Source organism: Lissotriton helveticus, chromosome 2_1 (assembly GCF_964261635.1).
Source record: "Lissotriton helveticus chromosome 2_1, aLisHel1.1, whole genome shotgun sequence".
Lineage (NCBI taxonomy): Eukaryota > Metazoa > Chordata > Amphibia > Caudata > Salamandridae > Lissotriton > Lissotriton helveticus.
In genome coordinates this window covers 1,135,458,873-1,135,482,975 of record NC_136059.1, presented here as the reverse complement: position 1 = coordinate 1,135,482,975, position 24,103 = coordinate 1,135,458,873, and the positions used below count along the sequence as shown (strand labels likewise).

The 24,103-nt window shown below is 49.5% G+C and overlaps 1 protein-coding gene across 1 annotated transcript in view; it reads left to right on the top strand.

The window, feature by feature from the left end:
* Nucleotides 1–24,103, top strand: part of CNTLN (centlein) — a 1,434,305-nt gene that overhangs the window by 849,661 nt on the left and 560,541 nt on the right. Inside the window, exon 14 of the mRNA XM_078675976.1 lies at nt 19,318–19,418. Within this exon, the coding sequence (XP_078532102.1) occupies nt 19,318–19,418 (101 nt within the window). The remainder of the gene's footprint in view (nt 1–19,317; nt 19,419–24,103) is intronic.

The window sequence follows — 24,103 nt, the reverse complement described above, 5'->3', positions numbered from 1 at the left end:
AAATGGAGACCTTAAAGGCAGTGGGTTTTGAATAGCGTAAGTAACAACGCGGACACTCTTATAAGCTGTATAAATAACGTTTCTTTCCACAGAGGGTTCAAACCCCTCAGTGGCTGCAAGGTCACCACCACCAGCAGCAACAACAACAACAACAACAAAGACCTTTCCAACAAATCCAGTAACCTCAACCCAAAGGAAGAGATGGCCACCAGATTGCTCATGCAGGAAAGCCTCCAGCAGGCTCATGCAATTAATCTTTGCTTCCCCCTCATCTTTTAACCACTCTGGTAGGGTTGAAGTATCTCATTTCCTAACAGAGTGCCAGTCCATCACGAAAGATGCCTGCATTCAGAATATTGTACAGAATGGGTATTTTCTCAGATTTACCAGCCCTCTGCCAAATATCCCACTGAAACCATCTAATCAACATCTACAGATGCTAGTATCAGAAGTAAACATCCTTCTGCAGAATCAAGTGGTAGAAATTGTTCCTCCCAAACAACGAGGCACAGGGATTTTTTCCCATTATATTTTGGTGAAAAAGAAAGGCTTAAAAAATGAATTGAGACCCATACTAGATCTGAAACTAGCCAACATATGGATTTGGAGAGGAAGTTCTGAATGCTAGCATTACATCACATTTATTCCTAAATCCATCAGGGAGACTGGTTCTACTCAATAGACCTCCAGCATGCGTACTTTCCCGTTTCGATAGCCAGAAATTACCACAAATTCCTGAGATTTGTAGTAGGTCACTATCATTACCAGTATAAGGTGCTTCCATTCAGCTTCAAATCAGCCTCCAGAAATTTCTTGAAGTGCATGTCAGTGGTCCCGCACATCTCAGGAAACTCTGAATGTTCGTCTATCCATATCTAGATGACTGGCTTATCAAGTCGTCAACACGACAAGAAGCACAACTCCATTATTAGATGAAGATCACTTTTCCCCACTGATTAGGCCTGCATGTCAATCACAACAAATCAACCTCCTTTCCAGTCCAGTCTCTGCATTACCTAGGTACCACCATCAACCGCATACAAGCAAGTGTGTAGCCTTTAGAGAAGAAACTGTTACTGATCCGTCTGAAGTGTTACTATTTCATGAGTCTCTCTTCCCACAGTCAGAAAAGTGTCATCTCTGCTAGACTCAATGGCATTGTGCATTTTTCTGATTCCGAACGTCCATCACCACATGAGACCACTTCAAGAATGTCTATGGGATCAGTGGGATCAGTATTCAGGCTATTGGGAGTACAAGATCACACTCTCTCCAAAGCAAAACAGTCCCTGAAATGGTGGTGCTCACCAAAAAATCTCCTGTAATATTGTTTCATCAGGATGTTACCTCTCAGACAATAGTAACAGATGCCTCTCTGTTAGGTTGGGGAACGCATATGGATCATCCTCAAATCCAGGAACCATGTTTTCCGAGGAAAATTAGTTATAACGTCAGTCTCCTCGAGCTATGGGCGGTTCTTCTGGCAGTAAAGGCTTTTCTCCCGTCTTTCAAAACAAAACCCCTGCTAGTTCAGACAGACACAACTTGACAACAATGTACTGTTTGAACAAGCAAGGGGGAACAAAGTCCAAGCAATTGTCTCACAAAACCCAGACAATTTAGAATTGGTTGATAGCCAGAGACATAAGAATCACTGCAATTCATCTTTCAGGGGCTTAAAATGTTCAAGCTGACTCCCTAATCAGGATCCTTCAGGAAAACCATGATTGGGTTCTTCACGAGGTCGTACTTCGGCATGTGGGGTTCTCCTTACATAGATTTATTTGCAACTGTGGGAACCAAAATATGCCCAAAGTTCGCCTCGAGGTGCTACCAACCAGGGGTGCTGGGGAATGCTCTATGGATCGACTTGTGTGGCAAATGTCTCTACGTCTTTCCTCCGAAATCCCATTGATTCCATCAGTTCTCATCAACCTGTCGCACTCCAGAGCCAGAATGATCTTGATAGCTCCTGAGTGGCCCCAACAGTGGTGGTTCAGAGACTTTCTCCACATGTTGTGTTCACATGTGAAGCTGCAGTGCAGACTGGACCTTCTCATGAAGATCAGATGCCAAATGGTTCATCCCAATCTCTCCTCTTTGAGTTTGGCAGCATGTCTCCTGAGCTAGTACAATATGGGCATTTGACTCTTCCACAAGAATGCATGAACATTTTCAAGGAGGCTAAAAGACCATCAACACGTTCCGCTTGTTCATTTAAATGAACGAGATTCTATATGTGATGTTCTGACAAAAACGTAGATCCAACGAGCTGTCAAAAAGCCATTCTTCCATATTTGCTTTATCTGGCTAGGTCAGGTCTACAGTTCTCTTCTATTATTTAAATAATTTCTGTTATTAAGGACATATTAGAGGGTTTGAAAATCGTTTTCCTAAAGCTCATTCCACTAAAGGGAAAGCAGCTACAGCTGCTTTAATGAGGAATATTCCAATTGCAGAAATATGTAAATTGGCTCCGTGGAGATCTATTCACACTTTTACCAAACACTATTGGTTGGACTCAGATGCCGAACAGATGCTCACATGGGACAGAACTCCCTAAGAAATGTATTTGCTTAATCTTTTCTGAGTGTCGTCTGTTTCATTTCCACCACAGTTTGTGGTGATGGGCTTGCTGCTCTATTCAGTGCTTCGGACTATCACTGGAGATTCCCTGAGAGCGAAAGAATGGCTTCTTACCTGTAATCCTAGTTCTGTCTCAGGGGAGTCTCCATTGGAGTCATAAGCAACTTATCCCTCCTCCCGGGTGGAAGTAACAGAGGCGATTATTGGACAATTTTCCTACCTAATACTGTCACCATCTCATTAAAAACGAAGTGAGGCAACTGCCACCTATTGAAGACACACAAACAATGGATGGAATGCTGGACAATCCAAACATTCTCCCCCAGTCAAGAGATCGGGGTTAAATCCATCGTTCTTTTGCTCACCATGCCATCCCAGTTTACAGCCACTGGTGGGCGATTCCAAAGAGGACCTGGATGGCTTAGGTCTGCACGTGTTCAACTTTAGAGCCAATGCAGTCATATTCTCCGCTTGTATGTGGGAGAGATGATGGTGCGGGCTGTGAGAACGGTTTGGCCATGGGGCGGAGAAGTATGTATTTTCTTTGCCTCGTATTGGGGTTGTTTCAAACTTAAAGGGTGTCAATGACAAATGTGGAGTACGTTGTAATTGTCGGCCCATGCGTTGTATTATTTTCTGTATATTTTGTGAGGGCAGGTGTTACCAATAGTAATCTGTTAGGTTGTTAAAAACTTTACATAACTAAAGCTGTTAAAAAAGTGTGCAGAGTGACATACTAGCCAAAACCCCCCAAAGTGGTACCTGCCAAGTTCTGGTCCCTGACGAAATCCATTCTTGGCAAGATGGCTGTATTTTTCTTCATGGTATGGATTCTCATAAGTTTGAAATAAAGCCCACTATACATGAACAGCAGTTGTGCCCTTATGAATTGCTCAGATATCTGGACATTTTATTTTTTAAAACACCCAACATAATCCTCCCCTACAATTACTCTTTTTAATTTCCCTCTGGTGAGGTGTAAGCATCTCAAGTAAGTGCTCCACAAATGAGCATTAGCATAATAAATGATTTTCTTCTGCCCGGCACAACCGTGCCAAACCCACGCAAAGACCGCCCGCTGTATTATGAGTTGAAAGAGTTCAACTTGTGATACAGGGAGCGGCCTTTGCCATTCCCATGGTGGGGCTTAGAAAACAGGCACCGCAATGGGAACACCATAAAAGTTCCGGCATGGACGTGGATGTCCATGCCATGCTGGAACTTTGTGGGGATACAGACAGGGGACACATGTTATAAATATGCTGAGCAGGACTACACGAGTCCCCTCTCAGCATATTGCTTTGTGGCGCACCACTGCTAGGGAATAACAGTTCCTTGGCGCAACCGGCGGTCCACTGCTGATACGACGGTGAACGTTGTAATGGGCAAACCAGAGGACCGTCATCTTAAAGTCAAATTCTAAATCGAAGAGGAAACAAGAAAAGGTGAGACAGGACTTGAACCCATCCTGCCACTCTCTAAAGAGAAGTCTAAAGAGAAGTCACATGGGTAACAAAGTGCCAATTGGTCTTGCTTTCAATCTGATTTAGGAGCAGATTCCACAACTGATCCCAAAGGGTCTTGAGTTCCTGGGACTTCAGCGACGCTGCTGCCGGTTGAGGCCAATAACTGAACCATGCTGCATGCTTGTGGCACTTACTGGCTCCAACTAGCAAGCCTTAGGGCCCCAATGAGCAGCAAGGGCCCAGTAGTTATTACATTTTTTGTTCTAATTTTGCATTTTTAGTTCCATAGTGGGATGTGGGTTTATAGGGGAATAGGGTGGGAAGTTTTTTAATTGTAAAGCGCTCTGATATCCTTCGGGATCAAGTTCGTGCTATATAAAACTTTAAAACTAAAATAAATAAGTTGTGTTACCACTTGCAGCGCGATCTTCGGAACTATGTACGCCTCTAACCGCTTACATGCGTCGGACGGCCGTCACGGTGGGTGTGTGCGTCGGATGGTTGGGGGCCGTCCGATCTGCGCACATGTCAAATTCGGAATGTGCGCCGCGGTGAAGCGGCTAAAGCCTTTCTCGGTCTTTGCACTGATTCTAGTGCCAACTTCCATTCCGACTCCAAGACCTGGAATAGTCCAGACTTCAATGGCAACCGAGGGGGGGAATCTGATGCCAACTCCGATGTCTGACCAGAGCAAAATCTGTCTTGACCTTGACTGAGGTTGCGCTCCAACTCCACTCAAGCACACCCAGTTTCTGTAGGCCTGACATTGACAATATACTCCACCTATTGCAGAGTTATCCTCAGAGGCTTCATCTTTTTCGTTCTGATTCTGTCCAGAGTTTACCACCAACTGGAGCTGAGAATTATAATGATGGGGATGATTTACTCCTACCATATGATGATAGATATAAATGGATTTACAGGAGGACAGTGGGTTGGTACTTGCCCTGATAAATGGTTGATCCCCCCCCCTTTGGGCCACCAATGTTAGAGAGTGCTTTCTGTGCTGTGGTAATTCAAAATGCTGCTGAGGGTGTGGGCCTTCAACGCCCTTCTGTTGAAGTTAAGAGAATCGTCCTTAAAGAAGTCTTGCCACCTGGGCTTGCTTCTTCTAAGACCTTACTCCCATTCAACAAAGCCTTCACTGACACTTTGATGGGCTCTTTGTTTCAAGTCCTGCTTTTTCCCACCAGTGAACAGGAAGGTGGCCTTACACCACAGAGTGGAATTGGGTGACGCTAATTTTCTTATGCAGTACCCTACTCATGAGAGCTTTATTGTCCAGATTTCCACCAGGCAGACAAATCCTAATTTATTCCCCACAATCTCCCCCTCAACCCCCCACCCCCATCCAGTCCCTGACCACACCGAACAGGATGTCTAAAATGATTCAGGCATTTTCAAAAACTAATGTTTTCTTCTGCCAGCCTAGCCTTGACTTCTGTCATCTTAGTGTGCCTATCTGAAAGAGACACGTTAGTGATAGATTCCTTACCTTAGAATATCCCCAGGCGTCAGACTGGATCCGGAAATTTTTGCGTAGCAATACCCCTGCGCGCCGGCAGGCGTCGTCCGCGGCTCCGCGTCTGTAGTCGGCGTCGTTAGCGCCGGAATGACGTTGTCGGAGTACTTAGACGCTGCCCATGCGCGCTGACGTCAGTTCTTCTTTTTTCCGCGCCAGCTATCGCAGATCCGGAGAAGCTCTACCCCTAGTCATTTTTTGACTAAACTTTTTGATCTTTTTGATCATTTCTCTACTCGAGTCTTCGACTCCGACGGTGCCGGTAGGGATGCCCGGGTTCAAACCCTGTTCCAAGTGCGACCGACTGATGTTGGTTACCGACCCCCATCGCCGGTGCCTGAAGTGTTTAGGCCTTGACCACGACGACCGCACCTGCTCCGACTGCCGCTCCAGGTCCCAGTGCCACCGGAGGTCGAGGGACCGGTCACGGGGTCGGAGTCCTCCGGTAAGAGGCATGAGAGGTCCGAGAGACGTCATCGTTCCTCCGACCCACACCGACGCTCGCGCGATGTGGCCGGGGGTTCGGGTAACCCCACCCACGCGGGACCGGCGGAGTTGCAAGCGTCGCTGCCTGCCCCACACCTTCTGGTCCCTGGGCATGACGCGACGCCAGAGGAGGTCGAGCGGTATCTCATGGCCATGAGGTCCCTCCCTTCTCAGCCGGGTCACGCGGCGCCTCCGGGCCCAGCGGCCCCGGCTGGAGGGCCTAGCAGGTCGGGTGCTTAGGCCCCGGCGCCGCTGGCGACTTCGGTCCCGGCGCCGCAGGCCCTCGCTGTATCCGCTTCCGGATCCGGGTCGTCGCCGGTCGACCTCACCGGCGCCGGCCCTGCGGGTGTCGCCCCCGGCGCCCACTATGGACGCCGTCCCCAATCCTCCCTTCGGTCCGGATCTGGCGCCGGAGCGGCGCCGCTTCCGACGGCCTTTGGAGATTTCCATTTCCATGAGACAGCCCCGTCTGCTGACCCTGCTCTGCAGGAGATGGGTGACGAAGGTGATTGGGAGGGGTCTGTGGACCCTCTGGCACAAGAGTGACAGTCTCAAGAGGACTGGACATATGAGCTTGGGGAGGACAGTGGCATTGACACTTCGCCAGACACTGGATTTGTCTCCCCGCCCACCGTGGCTACGGAGGAGGGGGCTGCTTACAGTGTAGTGTTGACGAGGGCGGCCAAGGCCTTAAACCTTGAGCTCCCAGTCGCGGCCGTGAGGACTAGACTCCTCACTGAGGTCCTTACACCGCAGGCAAGCTCCAATGAGCCTCTGCTGCCTTTTAATGAGGCCTTGTGTGACGTTCTTGTGGGCACTTGGTCCAAGCCCGCCACAGGTCCGCCTGTGGATAGGAACGTGGCCAGACGCTACCGCCCGGCCCCGGGCGACCCTTGCTTTTTGTCCACCCATCCCACCCCCGAGAGCCTGGTCATCCAGGCCTCCACTTCCCAGACCGCATTCCCGACGGCTCCGCCCGATCGGGAATCCAAGAGGTATGAACAATTCGGGAAGAAAGTGTTCTCGTCCCTGAGTTTGGGACTGCGGTCTGTCAATACCGCAAGCCTCTTGGGCCGTTACACCCACACCCTGTGGGACACGGTCGCAGACATGCTGCCACAATGTCCGGAGGAGGTCCGGGCTAAACTTGCCCAAGCCCTTGTGGACATGCCGTTAGATGGCCGTCGCCTCTTTGGCGACAAGGCAGACCATGCGCTTGAGCGTTTTAAGGACTCCAGGGCTATGGCCAAGTCCTTGGGCCTCTCGGCCACACGCCAGCAATCGGGTGCCTTTCGCTCCTTTCGTGGCCACGAAAGGGGCGCCCCCACTCGTGCTGCCAGCCACGCACCGCAGAATGTTCAACAGCGCGGTGGCGGCCGTGGACACCGCCATGGCGGCGGTCGGGGACAACGGCGAGGCCAGTCCACACCTCCCTCCGCAGCACCTGCCTCAAAACCTTCCTAGTCTGTGTTTTCAGGCCCATGTGACGCCAGTGGGGGCAGGGTTCGCCATCACCTCTTCCACTGGCGCACTGTCACGCCGAACAGGTGGGTGCTGCAAATCGTCCGAAGGGGCTACTCCCTCCCCTTCGAGGCGACCCCTCCAGCCATGCCACCGCAATTCCACCGCGTGTCGGGGGATCACTTGCAACTTCTGCAATAGGAAGTCACGGCCCTCTTGGCCAAGGGGGCCATCGAGCGCGTTCCTGGGCCAGAAGTAGGGTGTGGTTGTTACTCCCACTACTTTCTGGTACCCAAGAAGGGCAAAGGGGGCCTACGCCCTATCTTGGACCTACGGAACGTCAACGGCTTCCTCCGGAAGGAGAAGTTCAAGATGCTGACTTTGGCTCAGGTCTTAGCTGCCCTGGACCCTGGAGACTGGATGCTAGCGTTGGACTTGCAGGATGCTTATTTTCACATCCCCGTCCTGCCGGCCCACCGGCGTTACCTGCGGTTCACGGCAGGTCACGAGCACTTTCAGTTTACCGTGCTCCCCTTCGGCCTTACCAGCGCCCCACGGGTGTTCACGAAAGTGATGGCGGTGGTCGCAGCTCATCTACGCAGGTTAGGGGTGTCAGTCTTCCCCTACCTCGACGACTAGTTGTTGAAGGCGGGCTCGCCCCAGACAGTTGTCAGCCACCTCCAGACTACGGCCGACCTCCTGCACTTGCTGGGGTTCTCCATCAATGTGCCGAAGTCGCACCTGTGTCCCTCTCAGAAGCTCCTCTTCATCGGAGCAGTTCTAGACTCGGCGCAGTTTCGGGTTTATCCTCCCAAACAGCGGGTTCGGGATATTCAGGCTCTGATTCCGATCTTTCAGCCTTTATCCCGAGTCTCGGTCAGGTTGACGCTGCGGCTTCTGCGGCTGATGGCCTCCTGCATCCTTATGGTGCATCACGCCCGGTGGCGGATGCGGGCTCTGCAGTGGGACCTGAAGTTTCAGTGGGCCCAGCATCAGGGCAACTTGTCTGATCATGTCTTGATCTCGGAGGGCACTGCAAGACAGTTGCAGTGGTGGCTCACGGACCAGGATTGGGTCAGTGGCAGATCCCTCTCCCTACCCCACCCGGAGCACGTGGTTGTGACGGACGCGTTCCTCCAGGGCTGGGGAGGCCACATGGGAGAGGCGGAGATCAGAGCCTCTGGTCTCCGGCGGAGTCCCGGCTCCATATCAACCTTTTGGAGCTGCGGGCGATCCGACTAGCACTGAAGGCATTCCTCCCCTCTGTCCGGGGGAGTGTAGTGCAGGTGTTCACGGACAACACCGCCATGTGGTACTGCAATAAACAGGGCGGGGTGGGGTCGTGGACCCTATGCCAGGAGGCTCTGCGCCTCTGCCAGTGGCTGGAACATCAGGGTGTGACCCTGGTGGTTCAACACCTGGCAGGTTCTCTGAATACCAGGGCGGACGAACTCAGCCGTCGGTGCATGATGGATCACGAATGGCGTCTGAACTCGGACGTGGCGCAAGGCCTCTTTCAGCAGTGGGGAGAGCCTTGGTTTGATCTATTCGCCACAGAAGGGAACGCGCAATATCATCAGTTCTGCGCGTTGGAATTTCCAAGGCGGCACTCGCTCGGAGATGCTTTTCGTCGCGAGTGGAGTTGCGGTCTATTGTACGCCTTTCCGCCTATTCCACTTCTGCCCAGAGTGCTGAAGAAGATCAGGCACGACAGGGCCCAGGTTATCCTTGTGGCTCCGGACTGGGCACGAAGATACTGGTATCCCGAGCTACTCAGCATGTCAGTCGATCCCCCGATTCGTCTGCCTCTTTGGGAGGACCTTCTGTCGCAGCAGGAGGGGACGGTTCTCCACCCGAACCTGTCCAGTCTCCACCTACAAGCTTGGAGATTGAGCGGCGGCAGTTGAGGCCATTTGACTTGCCTCCTGGAGTCTGTAATGTCATTCTGGCAGCCAGGCGTCCCTCCACAAAGTCTGTATACGCCTGCAGGTGGAACAGATTTGTGGCATGGTGCACAGCAAAGGCTGTGGACCCACTCTCTGCACCCCTTTCTGAGGTTCTCCTCTTCCTTCTTTCTCTTGCCCAGCAGGGCTCTGCTCTGGGCACTATCAAGGGGTACCTTTCTGCCCTTTCCGCCTTCTTAAGGCTACCTGATCAGCCTTCCTTGTTCAAGTCCCCAATTGTAAATAGGTTTTTGAAGGGCATCACACACATGTTCCCTCCTGTTCCTTTCGTGATGCCCCAGTGGGACTTGAACCTTGTACTTACTTACCTAATGTGTGCTCCCTTTGAGCCGCTCCATAACTATCCTCTCCGTCTTCTTACTCTGAAGACTGCTTTCCTGGTTGCCATCACCTCTGCCAGGAGAGTGAGTGAGCTCCAGGCTCTTTCTTCCACACCTCCTTTCCTCTCTGTCCATCCGGACAAGGTTGTGTTGCGGACAAGACCCTCTTTCCTGCCCAAGGTTTTCACGGCCTTCCACATCGGGCATTCCATTACCTTGCCCACCTTCTTTCCGCCTCCGCATCCCTCGAAAGAGGAAGAGAGTCTCCACCGTCTGGACCCAAAATGTGCGCTCTCTTACTATCTGGATCGCACACGCCAGTTCCGGGTGTATGACCAACTCTTTGTTGGTTTCGTGGGTGCTAAGAAGGGAAAGGCGGTGCACAAGCGGACCATCTCTCTGTGGATCATCTTGTGTATCCAGGCGTGTTACTCCTTGGCTAAAAAGGAGCCCCCTGTTGGTTTGCGGGCTCATTCCACTCGGGCCACGGCGACTACAACTGCCCTGGGCTGGGGAGTGCCCTTGCAGGACATTTGCCAGGCAGCTACGTGGGCCTCGCTGTACACGTTTGCCCAACACTACTGCCTGGACAGCCAAGTCCGGAGGGATGGCTTCTTTGGCCGTTCCGTCCTCCAGGACTTTCTGGTGTGATTATTGGTTTGCAGACCCACCACCGGGGTTGGTATTGCTGGGGTATCTATTCTAAGGTAAGGAATCTATCACTAACGTGTCTCTTTCAGATGCACAAGTTACTACTTGTGTAACGATATATCTGTAAGAGACATTAGTTAGTGATAGATTCCTTACCGACCCGCCCATCCTCCCCGTTCTGGGAACCAATATCTAGGGTTAAGGTCATCCCCTTTAATGGCCCTAGTTTCATGGCACCAGTGTTGGTTCTATCATGGCTCTGCGTATCTGGCGCGGAAAAGCTGTGTATCAGAACGGACGTCAGTGCGCATGGGCGGCGTCTAAGTACTTCGACGACGTCATTCCGGCGCTAACGACGCCGACGACGGACGTGGAGCCGCGGACGACGCCTGCCGGCACGCAGGTGTATAGCTACGCAAAATTTTCCGGATCCAGTCTGACGCCTGGGGATATTCTAAGGTAAGGAATCTATCACTAACTAATGTCTCTTACAGATATATCGTTACACAAGTAGTAACTTGTGCATTAGGCCAATACGCCCCTGCCCTGTCTGACATAGCCTGCGTTATGGAAGAATTTGAGGCCTCTCTGGCTCAAACCATTCAAGATGATCAGGATGCGGCCAAAGAAAACATTTATTCTGGCCTCACGTTACTGATTGCGTGGAACGAGCAATCGAAGCTAGTGTGGTGGTCATTCACCTATTGTGGATGCGATTCACATGTTTTTCCAGAGATGTGAAGGCCTCCCTTATGGATATGGATTAAACTGATCTTGACTCTTTGACGACAAAGCGGACGCGGTCTTAAAATGCTTTAAGGATAGTCAGGCACCAGTGTGTTCTTTGGGCCTCTCAACCTCTGCAATCCATCAGTTTTGGCCTTTTTTTTAGATTACTTCAGATGGTTGGCCAGGTACCCAGCTCCAACTTCAATCACCCCTGTCCTTATGTGGCTGGGGGTAACGACAAGGCAGGCAACACGTAAGCCGCCTGAGGCATCAATCATCCTAGTCTCCCTTCCCTGCTGCATCAACATCCAAGCTGCTTTATTTCACCCATAGCAGCATACAGTCGCACTGTGGGAGACATAATCCTACACTTTCTTTCAGAGTGGCAGTATTTCACATCCAACATATGGGTCCTCCAGATTGTTCAGCAGGGCTATGCCCTTCTTTTTTTCGGACCCGCCACAGCTTCTTCCCAAAGCAAAGTGGCTCTCAGAGGAGCGCCTTTCCATCTTACTGCAAGAGGTGCAAGCTCTATTGTTTAAATGGGCACTCTAGAAGGTTCTAGACTCAGAAATAGGAACGGGTTGTTAGTCCAGCAATTTCTTCGTGCCGAAGAAGGATGGAGGCCTTCACGCTACTTAGATCATTGCCCTTAACAGTGGAAGGACAATTTCATAATGCTCTGACTGGCATAGGTTCTGTGTGCCTTGGATTCTGCCAATCCATTGTAGCCTTGGACCTGCAGGGAGCATATTTTCATGTGCCTGTCCTGCAGTCCCACAGACTATACCTGCATTTTCAGTTTCCCTGCTCCCATTCATCTTTACCAGCACCTCTCAGGTGTTCACAAAAGTAATCTCAATGGTGGCCGCCTAGCTTCCAAGGTTGGGGATACTGGTTTTCCCATTCCTCAACATCTCATCGCACTATACCCTAAGGCTTCAAAGCGCTACCAACAGAAAAAGAAGCTACCCACAGAAGGAAAAAAGATGCAAGAGAGAATAACCACGTCTTCAATTTACTACAGAAGGCCATGTGAGAGGTTAAACTGGCTATGTGGATCGGCAGTGTGTTCCACAATTTAGCAGCTGCTACCAAAAATGTACAGCCACCCATCTCACCTTCATAACCTTAGGAATAATCACCTTCCTCAAAGAAGAGTATCTCAGCTGTCTTTTAGGCAAATACCATTGGAATGCCAACCTGAGGGGAAGTGATCCCTGAATGTACATCGCCTGATGGACCATGGAAAGTGATTTGAAAATCACCCTCTTCCTTTCAGGTAGCTAGTGTAGAGAGCGCACGTCCTCTCTTACTGACTGGCATTTGGGTGTATGCAACACCAATTGAGCAACTGCGTTTTGAATAATTTTAAGTTTGAGAGAGGATTTATTGATATTTAGGTAAAGTACGTCGCAGAAGTCAAGGTTAGATCAATCAATGCAATGACTACTGCATTTCTATGCTCCACAGGGATGGAAGGAATGATCTTTTAAAAAAATGTTATGATGAAAAAACATGTGCTTGTGGTCGTGTTGACCAGAGTATCAAAAGTGAGTATATTATTAAAGGTGACGCCTAGGTTTTTAACAGAAGTAACTGGAGTAGTTAGGGGGCCACATATCTCTGACCACCACAGCTCTAACCCCACCAAGTGCTGAGACCGAAAAACCAGGATCTCTGTCTTCTCCGGATTCAACTTCAGACAGAGTTTGAATTTTTCTGCCACTTATATCACACAGTCAGATATTGAAACAATACTCTGGTGTCATCTGCTTAGGACAGGACATGTAACTCATCGAGGTTCTTGATCATCGAGCCAAAGTCTCACCTGTCTCCTTTGTAAACACTAGCATTTATTGGAACTTTCTTAGACACAGTGCAGATTGGGATCTTTCCTCAGACACAACAAGGCCAAGACATTCTGGCTATGATCCCGATGTTTCAGCCTTGAGCCTGGATCTCAGAGAAGGCAGCTCTGAATCTTCTTGGCCTCATGCATCCTGTTTGCCCACTTCGCCAATTGGCATATGCAGACTCTGAAGTGGAATCTGCGGTCTCAGTGGGCCCCAATCAATCAACCATTCAGGGGAATTATAAGCTTGCTACTCACCCATGTGGGTCTCAAGGGGCTTGGCGGGGGGGGGGGGAATGCAGCTTAGGTCAGTTGAAGCGCCGGGTCTTGAGGGTCTTCCTGAAGATGTACAGGGTGGAGGTGTGCCTGACGTTGATCGGTAGCTCATTCCAGGTCTTGGCTGCAATGAATGAAAAGGTTCTTTTTCCCGTTCTTGCTCTGCGGATGCATGGGAGTTTGGCGAGGTCGGCGGATCAGAGGTTCCTCTTGGGTGAGTGGAAGGAGATTCTGTCGTTGAGGTATTGGGGTCCGGTGTTGTGGATGCATTTGTAGGCGTGAGTGAGTATCTTGAAGGTTACTCTTTTCTCAACAGGGTTCCAGTTGAGGTTTTGCAGGTGCCTGGTGATGTTTGTATCAAGAGTTGCCCAGGCGAGTCTAGCTGCGGTGTTCTGTACGGTCTGGAGTCTGCGGAGTAGACACTTTTTGATCCCGGTGTAGAGGGCATTTATATGGTCCTGTCTGCTGGTTATACATGCGTGGGTGACGGTCTTCCTTGATTTGGGGGGGGACCCATTTGAAGGTCTTTCAGAGGATGCGGAGGGTGTTGAAGCAGTTGGAGGCGACAGCGTTGACCTGTCCGGTCATTGAGAGGGAGGAGTCGAGTTCAATTCCAAGGTTTAGGGCATGGCACGTGGGGGTTTGGGGTGGGGGGCTGCCGAGTGCGGTGAGCCACCAGGAGTTGTCCCATGCAGAGGGGGAGGGTCCGAGGATGAGGACCTCTGTCTTCTCAGAGTTGAGCATCAGGCAGATGTTGCTCATCCAGGATGCAGCGTATTTCATTCCTTCCTGGGAGTTGAGTCTGGTGGTGATGGGGTCCTTGGTGAGGGAGAGGATGAGCTGGGTGCCTTTGGCGTAGGATACTATGCTGAGTCTGTGCTGTCTGACGATGGCGGCGAGGGGGGCAATGTAGATGTTGAAGAGCGTGGGGCTGAGTGAAGATCCTTGGGGTACTTCGCAATTGATCTCCGTAGGTTTGGAGAGAAAAGGTGGAGATCTTATTCTTTGGGTTCTCCTGGCTAGGAAGGAGCGGAGACATTCGAGGGTGGTTCCCTGAATGCCGGCTTTGTGGAGTCTGTCTGTGAGTGTGCGGTGGGAGACGGTGTTGACGGCTGCAGAGAGGTCTAGTAGGATCTGGGCTGCAGTGTGTCCTTGGTCGAGGAGAGTGCGGATGTCGTCTGTGGCGGCAAGTAGAGCGGTCTCTGTGCTGTGGTTGCTGCCGAATCTGGATTGGAAGATGTCGAGGATGGAGTTTTTTAGATGAATTTCGTTAGCTGGACGTTGACGGTCTTCTTAGTGATATGGCCGCGAAAGGGAGGAGGGAGATAGGTTGGTTGTTGTTGAGGTCCATGGGGTCTGCTGAAGGCTTCTTGAGTAGAGGTCAGACTTCTGTGCATTTCCAGTCTTCGGGAAAGATGCCGGTTTCTAAAGTGGCGTTGTTGGTGCGTTGTAGTTCTGGAGTGAGGGTGGCGGGGCCTCTGTGGACGATGTGCAGAGGGCAGGGGTCTGTGGGGGCTCCTGAGTGGATGGCTTTTATCGTCGATGCAGTGTATTCGGTGGTGAGTGGGGTCCTGGAAGAGATTGTGGGTTGGCTGGCGTTGCTGGAGGATGGAGTGGTTTCGGAGTCAGGTGTCTGGTCGTTGAAGTTGTGGTAGAGGCCCTTGATCTTCAGATGGAAGTAGGAGCCAAGCTTGTTGCAGAGGTCCTGGGAGGGGGTGATGTCCGTTGTTTAGCTGGGGACTTTGGTGAATTCCTGTATGAAGCTGAATAGTTCCTTGGAGTTACTGTAGTTGGAGAGGATCTTGTTCTAGGTGAACGTCCTTTTGATGAATCTGAAGAGTTGGTGGCATTCTGTCATGGCATTCTTGTAGGTGGTGTGGTCCTGTGAGAATTTGCTGTTTCTCTAGTTCTTCTCGAGGCGTCTGCAGGTGCGCCTGGATTCGTGGAGGTCGGCGGTGAACCAGGTGGCCTTCCTGGGGCGATGTCTGTTGGGGTTACGTAGGGGTGCGAGCTTGTCTGTGCAGTTGGAGATCCATCTGTGGAGTTCTTTGGCTGCGAGGTTGCTGTCAGTCGAGGGGGTGGGGGCATTGCGGTTGAGGGCGGAGTTGAACTGCTCCTCAGTGATCTTGCTCCAGTTTCTTTGTGGAGGGCGGGATGTAGATTTGGTCGCCGTTTGTTTGTCGACATGGAAGTGTACACAGTGGTGATCCGTCCATAGGGGTTGTGTGGTGTGGCTGAAGTGGATGTTGTTACCTCCTGCGAAGGTGGGGTCGAGGGTGTGTCCTGCCTTGTGGGTGGGGGTAGTGATGAGTTCTTTCAGTCCGAGGTTGTCAATGTTGTCCAGGAGGGTGGCGGAGTTGGGGTCGTGAGGTTGTCGAGGTGGAAGTTGCGGTCTCCGATGAGTATGTTGTCCATGGAGGCGATGGCGTGGGGTGCGATGAGCACATCGATGGAGGTGGTCAACGCAGTTCGAGGTCTGGGCGGTCTGTAGGCGAGGGTGCCGCTCAGGGTCATTCTGGAGCTGTTTGGATCTGGAAGTGGAGGTTTTCGGTGGTAGGCGGGCTGTAGCTCGAGCTGGAGGTCGTCAGTCGGAGGGAGCTCTTGTGTGCTATGGCAAGTCCTCCTCCTGGGCGGTTGGGGCAGTCCTTTCTCTGGCTCTTGTATCCGTTGGGGATGGCGTTGGCGATGTGGAGGTGGAGTCGGTCCAGGTTTCTGTGAAGAAGCTGACATCTAGTGCGAGGGTGTCGAGGAGGTGCCAGATTTCTACAGCGTGTCTGTGCATGGAGGTCACGTTGAGGAGGATGCATCTCGGGCTCCATTGGTGTTGGGGTTCGGTGTGTAGGCGGTGGTCATGGGGGTTTGGACGGTGGTGAGGGTATGGTGGCCGTGGCGGCAGGAGAAATGTCTGTAGGTGGTGCTCAGCGTGGACAACTGGCAGTTATTGTTTCTTCCTGGGTTGAGTGCAAGGAGGGCAGCTGAGTTGTAGCTGTGGGTGGTGGGAGATCCAGAATCCCTGCCGCTGTTGCGGTCGGGTCGCGGATGGGCGCAGACGGGCTCGCCTTTGGTCTGACTTCTGCTTGTCTTTGGAGCGGCCGCTGCAGGGAAGGGGGGCGGAGGCGCACCTAGTAGGTGGAAATTGGCAGGGGGTAGGGGCTGCGGGGCCGCTGGAAAGTGAGCGGGAAACGGAGTAGAAGAAAAGAAGAAACTAGGTACAGGGTGCAATAAAAAGAAAAAAACGGCCAGAACACAACACAGGGCTCGAACCCCCTACCTGCACTGATCACTGCGTAGGGCAGCGGCAGCAGCACAGCCGCGGTGCTGCAGAGGGAGATGGTAGGACTCTGGCCAAAGAAACTTGTCAGACATTATCCAGGTTTCAGAGGAAACTTTATAAAATATCCAGTGGTGGCTGCTGTACCGCAACCTTACCTGTGGCTGAACCCTCACCTTTCCATACTCTGAGTGAAAGGTGGTGACTGATGCGTTACTGCTGGGTTGAGTAGGTCATCTGGAAGAGGTGAAGATCAGAGGATTCTGGTCTCCTCAGAAACCTCACTCTATCAATCTGTTGGAGTTGCGGGCTATTTGTCTGCTGTTGAAGGCCTTTCTACCACCCATCAAGGCAAGGCTGGTACAGGTTCCTACTGACAGTACCACCACTATGTGGCACTGCAACAGGCAGGGCAAGGTGGCTTCCTTAGTGCTGTATCAGGAGGCGTTGTGCATTAGGAGGTGGTTACAATGTCAATGCATCTCCGTGATTAAGAACCACCTAGCTGGATCGTTGAATGCCAGGGCAAATGTGCTCAGCTGGTGGTGCTCGGTGAATCATGAATGGTGGCTGCACCCTGAGGTGCCACAGGGCTTCCGTCTGACAATAGTGACAACTCTTGAAAGATCTCTTCGCCACCGGTTACAATGTGCAGTGGAGTTCCCTTGAAGGCTGTCCCTAGGAGATGCATTTCAGCTCCAGTGTAACACAAGACTCCTTTATATCTTCTTCCTCTGCATCTCATGCCAGAGATCTGAAGAAAACCAATAACAACCAGGCCGAAGTCATCCTAGTGACCTCAGATTGGGCCATCATTGTGGTACTCTGACCTTCTGAGGATTTGTGTCTTGCCTCCGATCAGGCTACCTCTTCAGCTACCACTTTGGCAGGATCTTCTGTTGCAGCATCAGAGCAAGGTTTTCCACCCAAAACTTTATAATCTACAACTCCATGCTTACCAATTGGGAAGTGGCAATTGACTGCATTTGATTTATCAACAGAAGTTTTGGATGTCATCCTGACTGCAACGTGCCCCTCCACAAAGTGTGTTTTTGCTGGGTGCTGGGATACATTTATGACCAAATGTGGAATTCACAGGACAGGCCCATTGCAAGCCAAAGTCTTAGATTTTTTTATTTTGTTTTGTCTTTAGCCCAACAAGGCTTTGCAGTGGGCACTATTTAAGGTTATTTAATACGTCCCACCTTTCTGCATTTACTGGACCAACCGTCCTTGTTTAAATCACCTGTTATTAGTTTTCTTAAAGGTTTGAAACTCGTTCCCTCCCAGACTGTTTGAGATGCCACAGTGGGAACCTAATTTGGTCCCGACATTTCTCATGTGTACACTCCCATTTGTACTCCCTTCGAGCCTGTGCACAGGTGGTTGTTGCATCTTTTGACTCAAAAGACTGTCTTCCTCATCACAATCACTTCATGTTGTCACGTGAGTGAGTTTTACTATCTCTGGGTGCAACCACACTAAACTACACTACATTTTTTTCCGGGCGCACAGGTGCTAAGGACCTGAGCAGCTTTCTTGTCAAATTTTGTGTGGCTCCTTTTCACATTGGGAAATCCATCACCCTCTCAACATCTTTGCACGCCTCACCCCTTGAAAGAGGAGGAGAGTCTGAATGGGCTCGACCCCAAAAGAGTGTAAGCTTTGACATCTATCTCACCAAAGTTCTTTGGGGTAGACTATCAATTTTTTCTGGGGTTCTCTAGAATAAAGAGAGGGAAGGCGGTGCGGAACAGGGCACTGTCATGGTGGATAGTCCTCTGCATTAAGGTCTTCTGCGCTTTGGCCAAAAAGCAGCCTCTGAAAGGACTGAGGGCCCAGTCAACCAGGGCCAAGGCTACTATCACTGTGTTGACATGCAGAGTGCCTATCCTCGCCTCTGGCAGGCCGCTACGTCAGTCTGTAAACATGTTTGCAAAGCAGTGTAGCCTTGGCAGCCAGGTCCGACTGGAAGGGCATTTCACTATTTTAGTCCTGCAGGTCTTTTTGGTCTCAGCCCACTGTTCAGACCCTTCACCTTAAATGGGAGCGTTGGAGTTGGACTACTGTATCATGTATTCCAAAGGTGAGGAATGAGTGGTTAGAAGTAGCCATTAGAAGAACAAGTTATTTACCTTTGGTGACAATCTCTCTGGTGGAGACTCTATATAACCACAGATTCCACAGTTCCCTCCCACCTCCCCATTCTGCAGATTGGTCTCTTCTCACCATCTGAAAAGGTCCCAAATTAGAGATCTTCCTACTGTTGCCTCCAATTGTTTTGTGCTTCGCATCCGAGGCTGCCAAACGAGTTCAGAAAGAAATTGATGGCTGCTTGTAGAGGTGATGGTTATATGCAACTTTGCTCCTTCACTTACCAGGTGAAACTAAGCCAATGCTGAGCCGTATGGCGCGTCCAAGCAGCGGAGCACTGCTGTGAAAAACATCCAGATCCACTCTGCTGCTTGGGGAATACTGTAAAGGTGAGGTATCTGCTGCTCGGCAGAGCGTCCGCCAGAAAGAGTGTTACCAAAGGTAAGTAATTTGTTTTTTTATTCTTAAGAAAGTGAAATTCTAAGTAGACAAGTACTGTCACACGAATTACAAAGGATTTTTACTTTAATACTCTGTGTATTTATTTTTTATTGTTTTTTAGACACCTAAAAGTTTCTGTTGCATCAAATGTCTATTCTTATTACTTAATGTATAACATTTTTGATTATGACACAGAATGAATCTTGAAGAGGAATTAGATCAGTTGAAAGTGCACGTGTCTACTGACAGAGCTACGATTCAGGAGCTAAATCTATTTCTACAGCAGGAAAGAGAAGGTAAGAACTCCTAAGATTCTTTTTTACAGGCCATTAATCACAAATAGCTATAGCACACAACAACTTAACACTTCTGTAGGACTATTTTTTCTCGCAAAGTTTACAGATTTGTTGCAGAATAATTATTTTTCTAAAGCTGAGATCCAGTTTCACGTTTCCCCTCCTGTAGTTTAGTTCTGGCAGTTTTCTGGCCTCAGATGTTTTCCTTTATTGAAAAGTGTGCCATAAATATTTTGATGAGAGTTCCCAGACTTTTCTGACTAATTCCAAATTGAGCTAATGGGAATGACTGGCTACCCAGTTTCTGCTTAGGTCTGAAATTAAGCACCCTTTAGTTCCTGAAGTGATCTGTTTTTCACTTCTGGATAGTTACCATATTCATCAGACATGACTAGTGATGTAGTAGCCAATGTATGTGCATTCAACCCCTTGCATACATAGCGAGTTTTCGCACTGTACGGGTCATTTACATAGTGGGCGGGATTCGGATGGCCCCCAGCCGTCGCGAGCTCATGCCCACCATGACCGTGACCCGTCCGTCATGAGCATGCAAGGGGTTAAGGTAGTTCCTTATCCCTTTATAGGTCCTTAAGTGCAAGTTGACTGGTAGGCAAGATAAGGGGCTGGGAACAGTTATGACTGTTTAATGTACAAAATTCCTCTTACCTCCTGCACCTTCCAGACCTTGTGGTTGAACCTGGAGGTTGGAAGGACTGCTTAGCATCTCCTCCTCTATCTTCAGTCATTCTTTCCTTCTGATGGATACTTCTAACCTCAGGTTTCTCACCTTTAGAACATCCAGGGGCACCAGCCTGGCACCACAAGATTTGTTATTCTGGTGGTGTCATGCTGCTCCATTTCGAATCTGTTATGCCCCAGAAGTGACAACTGGGTAAGTATGAAGATGCCACCCAGGCACACATTGTCAATTCCTTTCTTTCTGCACCTTTGGATGCTGATCCTGAGCTCGCTCCTCCTTTACTTGTCAGTTGACAAGCTTTTTTTCGTCCCAAATTTTTTTCAGGTGTGCAAGGGAAATGTGACCTCGGAAAACGACCGGCTTTAAACCTTGTTGGGATTGTCACAAACAAATGCCTGTGACTGATCCCCACAAGGTGGGCCTCTGGTTTTAGGGATAGGCAACTACTCTAAGTCAAGCGGGGAGTGTGCCCTGATCAACCCAAAGGCAATTGAGGACTGCAAAGCAAAGCTGTACTTTGCAGAGCATTGCCGAAAATTGTGTAAAGCCTCCTCCTGCTCAAAGTCAAGGCTATGAACCCCTTCCACTTCTCAGAACTAGTCCCATGACCGATCTTCGTCATGCTCTAAGTCCTTGGGTAAGTCCAAGCGAAAGAAGATACACAAAAAGTCCAGTGGGCCTTGTTCCCTTCTCACCACTCTTATTCTGAGAAGTCGTGAGGATGTCAAAGTCATCCATGGTATCGTTTCCAGTATCCTAGCTAGGAGCTAATTTCGTAACTCATACCAATGCATCCTGAGTTCCAAGGCACATCAGTGAAGCCGCAACAAATTGAGGCATTTAAGGAAGCTATGCTTTGCTTCTTCAGCATTTTACCGGTTCCCTCTGGTTCACCCTAGCATTCCAAGGGTCCGCACGGCCTCCAACTGAGTTACCTGTAAGGATTCTGCCATCACGTGGCGCTTGCGAGAGCCCTGTGGGGTTCAACTATTATTCCAGAATTTGAGAGGACTCTTGAAACACACTGCATTCCCAGTTCTAAATCCCAGTCCAGGATTCCACACCATCTTCCTGATGCATCATGCTCCTTGTAGACCTTTCTACCTCCTAATTTTGTCCTGATCATCTCCTGGTAGTGGTGCTCTATTCTCTGTCTTGATTCTTGGATCCTACGGCCTTTCTGACCCTTTTATACCTGTGTTCTGGATTTTTACATGCTCTTGCCTCCGAATCTTACCCTGTTCCTTTTTTTCCTGCTGTCCTGCCTTGTTCCTCCTGGTTTTGCTGGTCTTTCCCTTTTGAAGTCAAAATTCATCCTTCCTTTCACTGGTGGTTCTCTGATTCCCTGCACCTGGTTCTGTCCCCGCACCTGTGCTCTTCCCCTCAACCTCCAGCTATTTCAGCCCAGTGAGCCCAGAGTGCAGTGGCTCACAACTGACTTGTTTGTTCAGTCTCCTCATGCTCTGTCGGCTTGCCTTTAGATTCAGTTTCTATCTCCTAGTTTCTGCGATAGTAATTATCCCTAGGTTTGGCTCCACTCTTCCTGATCTGTCCCGTTACATGTAAACTCCTTGTCTTATGTGCATTCTAGTCCTGAACCATATCTTGGTTGCATTCCTGCTTTTTCCTGAGCCCAGTTCCTGGGCTCCTTCAATTGCTCCCCTTTGTCTCCCTGTGTGCTTTTATTATAATCTTGATTCTCGTTGCATCTATTCTGTTCTATTCATGGTGTCTTGTATTGCATGCAGCTACCCCGAAAGGCCTCCTAATGCAGAGACAGACACACCTGCAAGACCTAGGCGAATCAAACGGAGGTTTAGAATACATGGTTCTTCAGTTGTTGCCTTAAGGTAATTTCTGGCTGCGTCTGTCTTATTTGGCAGGGAAGGCATTCCACAGCTTGGCAGTCAGAAAGGTAAAGGAGTGGCCGCTACATCTTGCTCTCTTCACTTTGGGGATGGTTATCAGAGATGTGCTCTCAGAGCAGAGTAATCTCCTTGGCACGTATGGGCAAAGCAGTTTTAAGATCAGAGGGGAACCTTTTCCCTGCTTAGCTCGGTGAGCCATGCATAGAACCTTTACATTGATCCTTTTTTATATTGGGAGCCAGTGAAGTGCCATCAATGCTGGGGCTGCAGAATGGCGTTTGGGGATCTTGAAGAGTGATCATGCTGCGGCATTTTGATTGACCCGTAGACACTTTAGGAAGCATTTAGGGCTTCCCAGAAACAAGGAGTTGGCCTAACGGCTAGAGTGGTCGACCTCGGAGCTGGGGAACCAGGTTCGAGTCTCTTCAGGGACCCGCAACATCCTGTGATTCTGGACGAATCACATAATCTCCCTGTGCCTACCAAAAATTAATGTGTTCTCATGTAAGGCAACTGGTGCTTGTGTAAAGCGCTGTGATACCTGATACCTTCGGGTCAAAATGTAGCTATATAAAACTCTGTTAAAAAAAGGAGTTGTCGTGTAGTGTAGTTCCTATCATCCCAATAGGCTCTGCGCATTGGAATAATATCTTCAATAGTATAGACGTAGGACAGAGGTTAACTAGGTCTTCTACTGTCGATATTAGACTTAAAGTTATGTGTGTGCCAGCTAGCTCAGAGTTCACTAGAAACTTTCTCGAATAGACAAGGAGGAGTTTAACCTCCCTGGATAGACAAGAAGGGATTTAGTTTCTGACAACCATAGAACATGACAACTTTGCTCTCCCCTAATCAAGAGTGTATCTCTAGAGTCGTGTGAAAACAAAAGACAACTTATTTTACTCAGTCAGTTCAGTGCATTCTTAGTTTCACCAGATTGTAGAGAAAAGGAAGAGACGGGCGTGTTAAATAAAAAGATGTTATTTATTGATCAGTCTCTTTTCTCATACAAGAGAAATGAATCGCTATTATTGCAATACTTATAGTTAAGTAAAGTGCATACAGTAATAACAGAATTATAAAATAATACTGTAAAAGCATTGATATGGTTTCTTAGCCATATGATACTTAAAATGGATAAAATAGATACATACATATATACATTGACTAATCGTACTCAACTGTTGCTTCTAACTACGCCTACCCCAATGTACCTGACCTAAGCCTAATACGTGGCGGGAGTAGATAAGTAGCAGTTTAAGTTAAGTTTGCTTTGCCAAGGGTCTGCTTCAAGAATTCTCTACAAAGGATGATTCAGTTCAGTACCTGGGAGTTTAGAAGGCTGGAGGGCTGGAATCTCTATCTCAGGTCTTGATATTCCAGCTGCCTGCGAGGGCTGCTTGGAAGCGCCGGAGCTGGATTTCTCGGCAGGAGAAAAGGCAGCGTCTCTCTCACTCAGCGCGTCAGAAAGGAGGGGCAGCGTCTGTGGGCTTCGCTGTCAGCTGGGCTCCTCGGCAAGTCTCGCTGCTCCAATCTTGTCACCACCTCGTGTGTTTGCTTAAGGCAATGTCGGTATTATTTATACCTGAAAGGTGCCGGGATTGACGTAAGGATGGACATAAATACGTCAATAAGGATGTCATACGAACTGGTTGTTCGCACATTCTTTACTGAAGTTCTCGGCTAAATCAAAACAATGGCTGTGGGGATTTCCCAGGTCGTGGTAGGTTTGATTTGTTTTGAGAACACCGTATGCCTATTAGGGGGCTGGAGAAATAGTGCTTGCCTAATGAGATGGCATGCGCTATGACCTAATCAGATAACGGGCTTCTGTGCCGTTGTGTGGCTAATCAGATAACGGATTTCTGTGCAGTTGAATGGCTGCTAGTTAATTATTAACCAGACAAGGGTCAGAAATAGGGGGATCGATACAGTACCCATAGTAAATACACCACACCCACTCCACGTAATCTATGTCCATATTTACAAGTCTAGGCATAGTAAACAAAACTAGTAGTGCATGTGTATACCGAACCACCCCAAAATACAATCATTTGCATATTGAAATTTGGAAATGCGAAATACACGAAAAGATGAGTATAGTTACTATATGCACT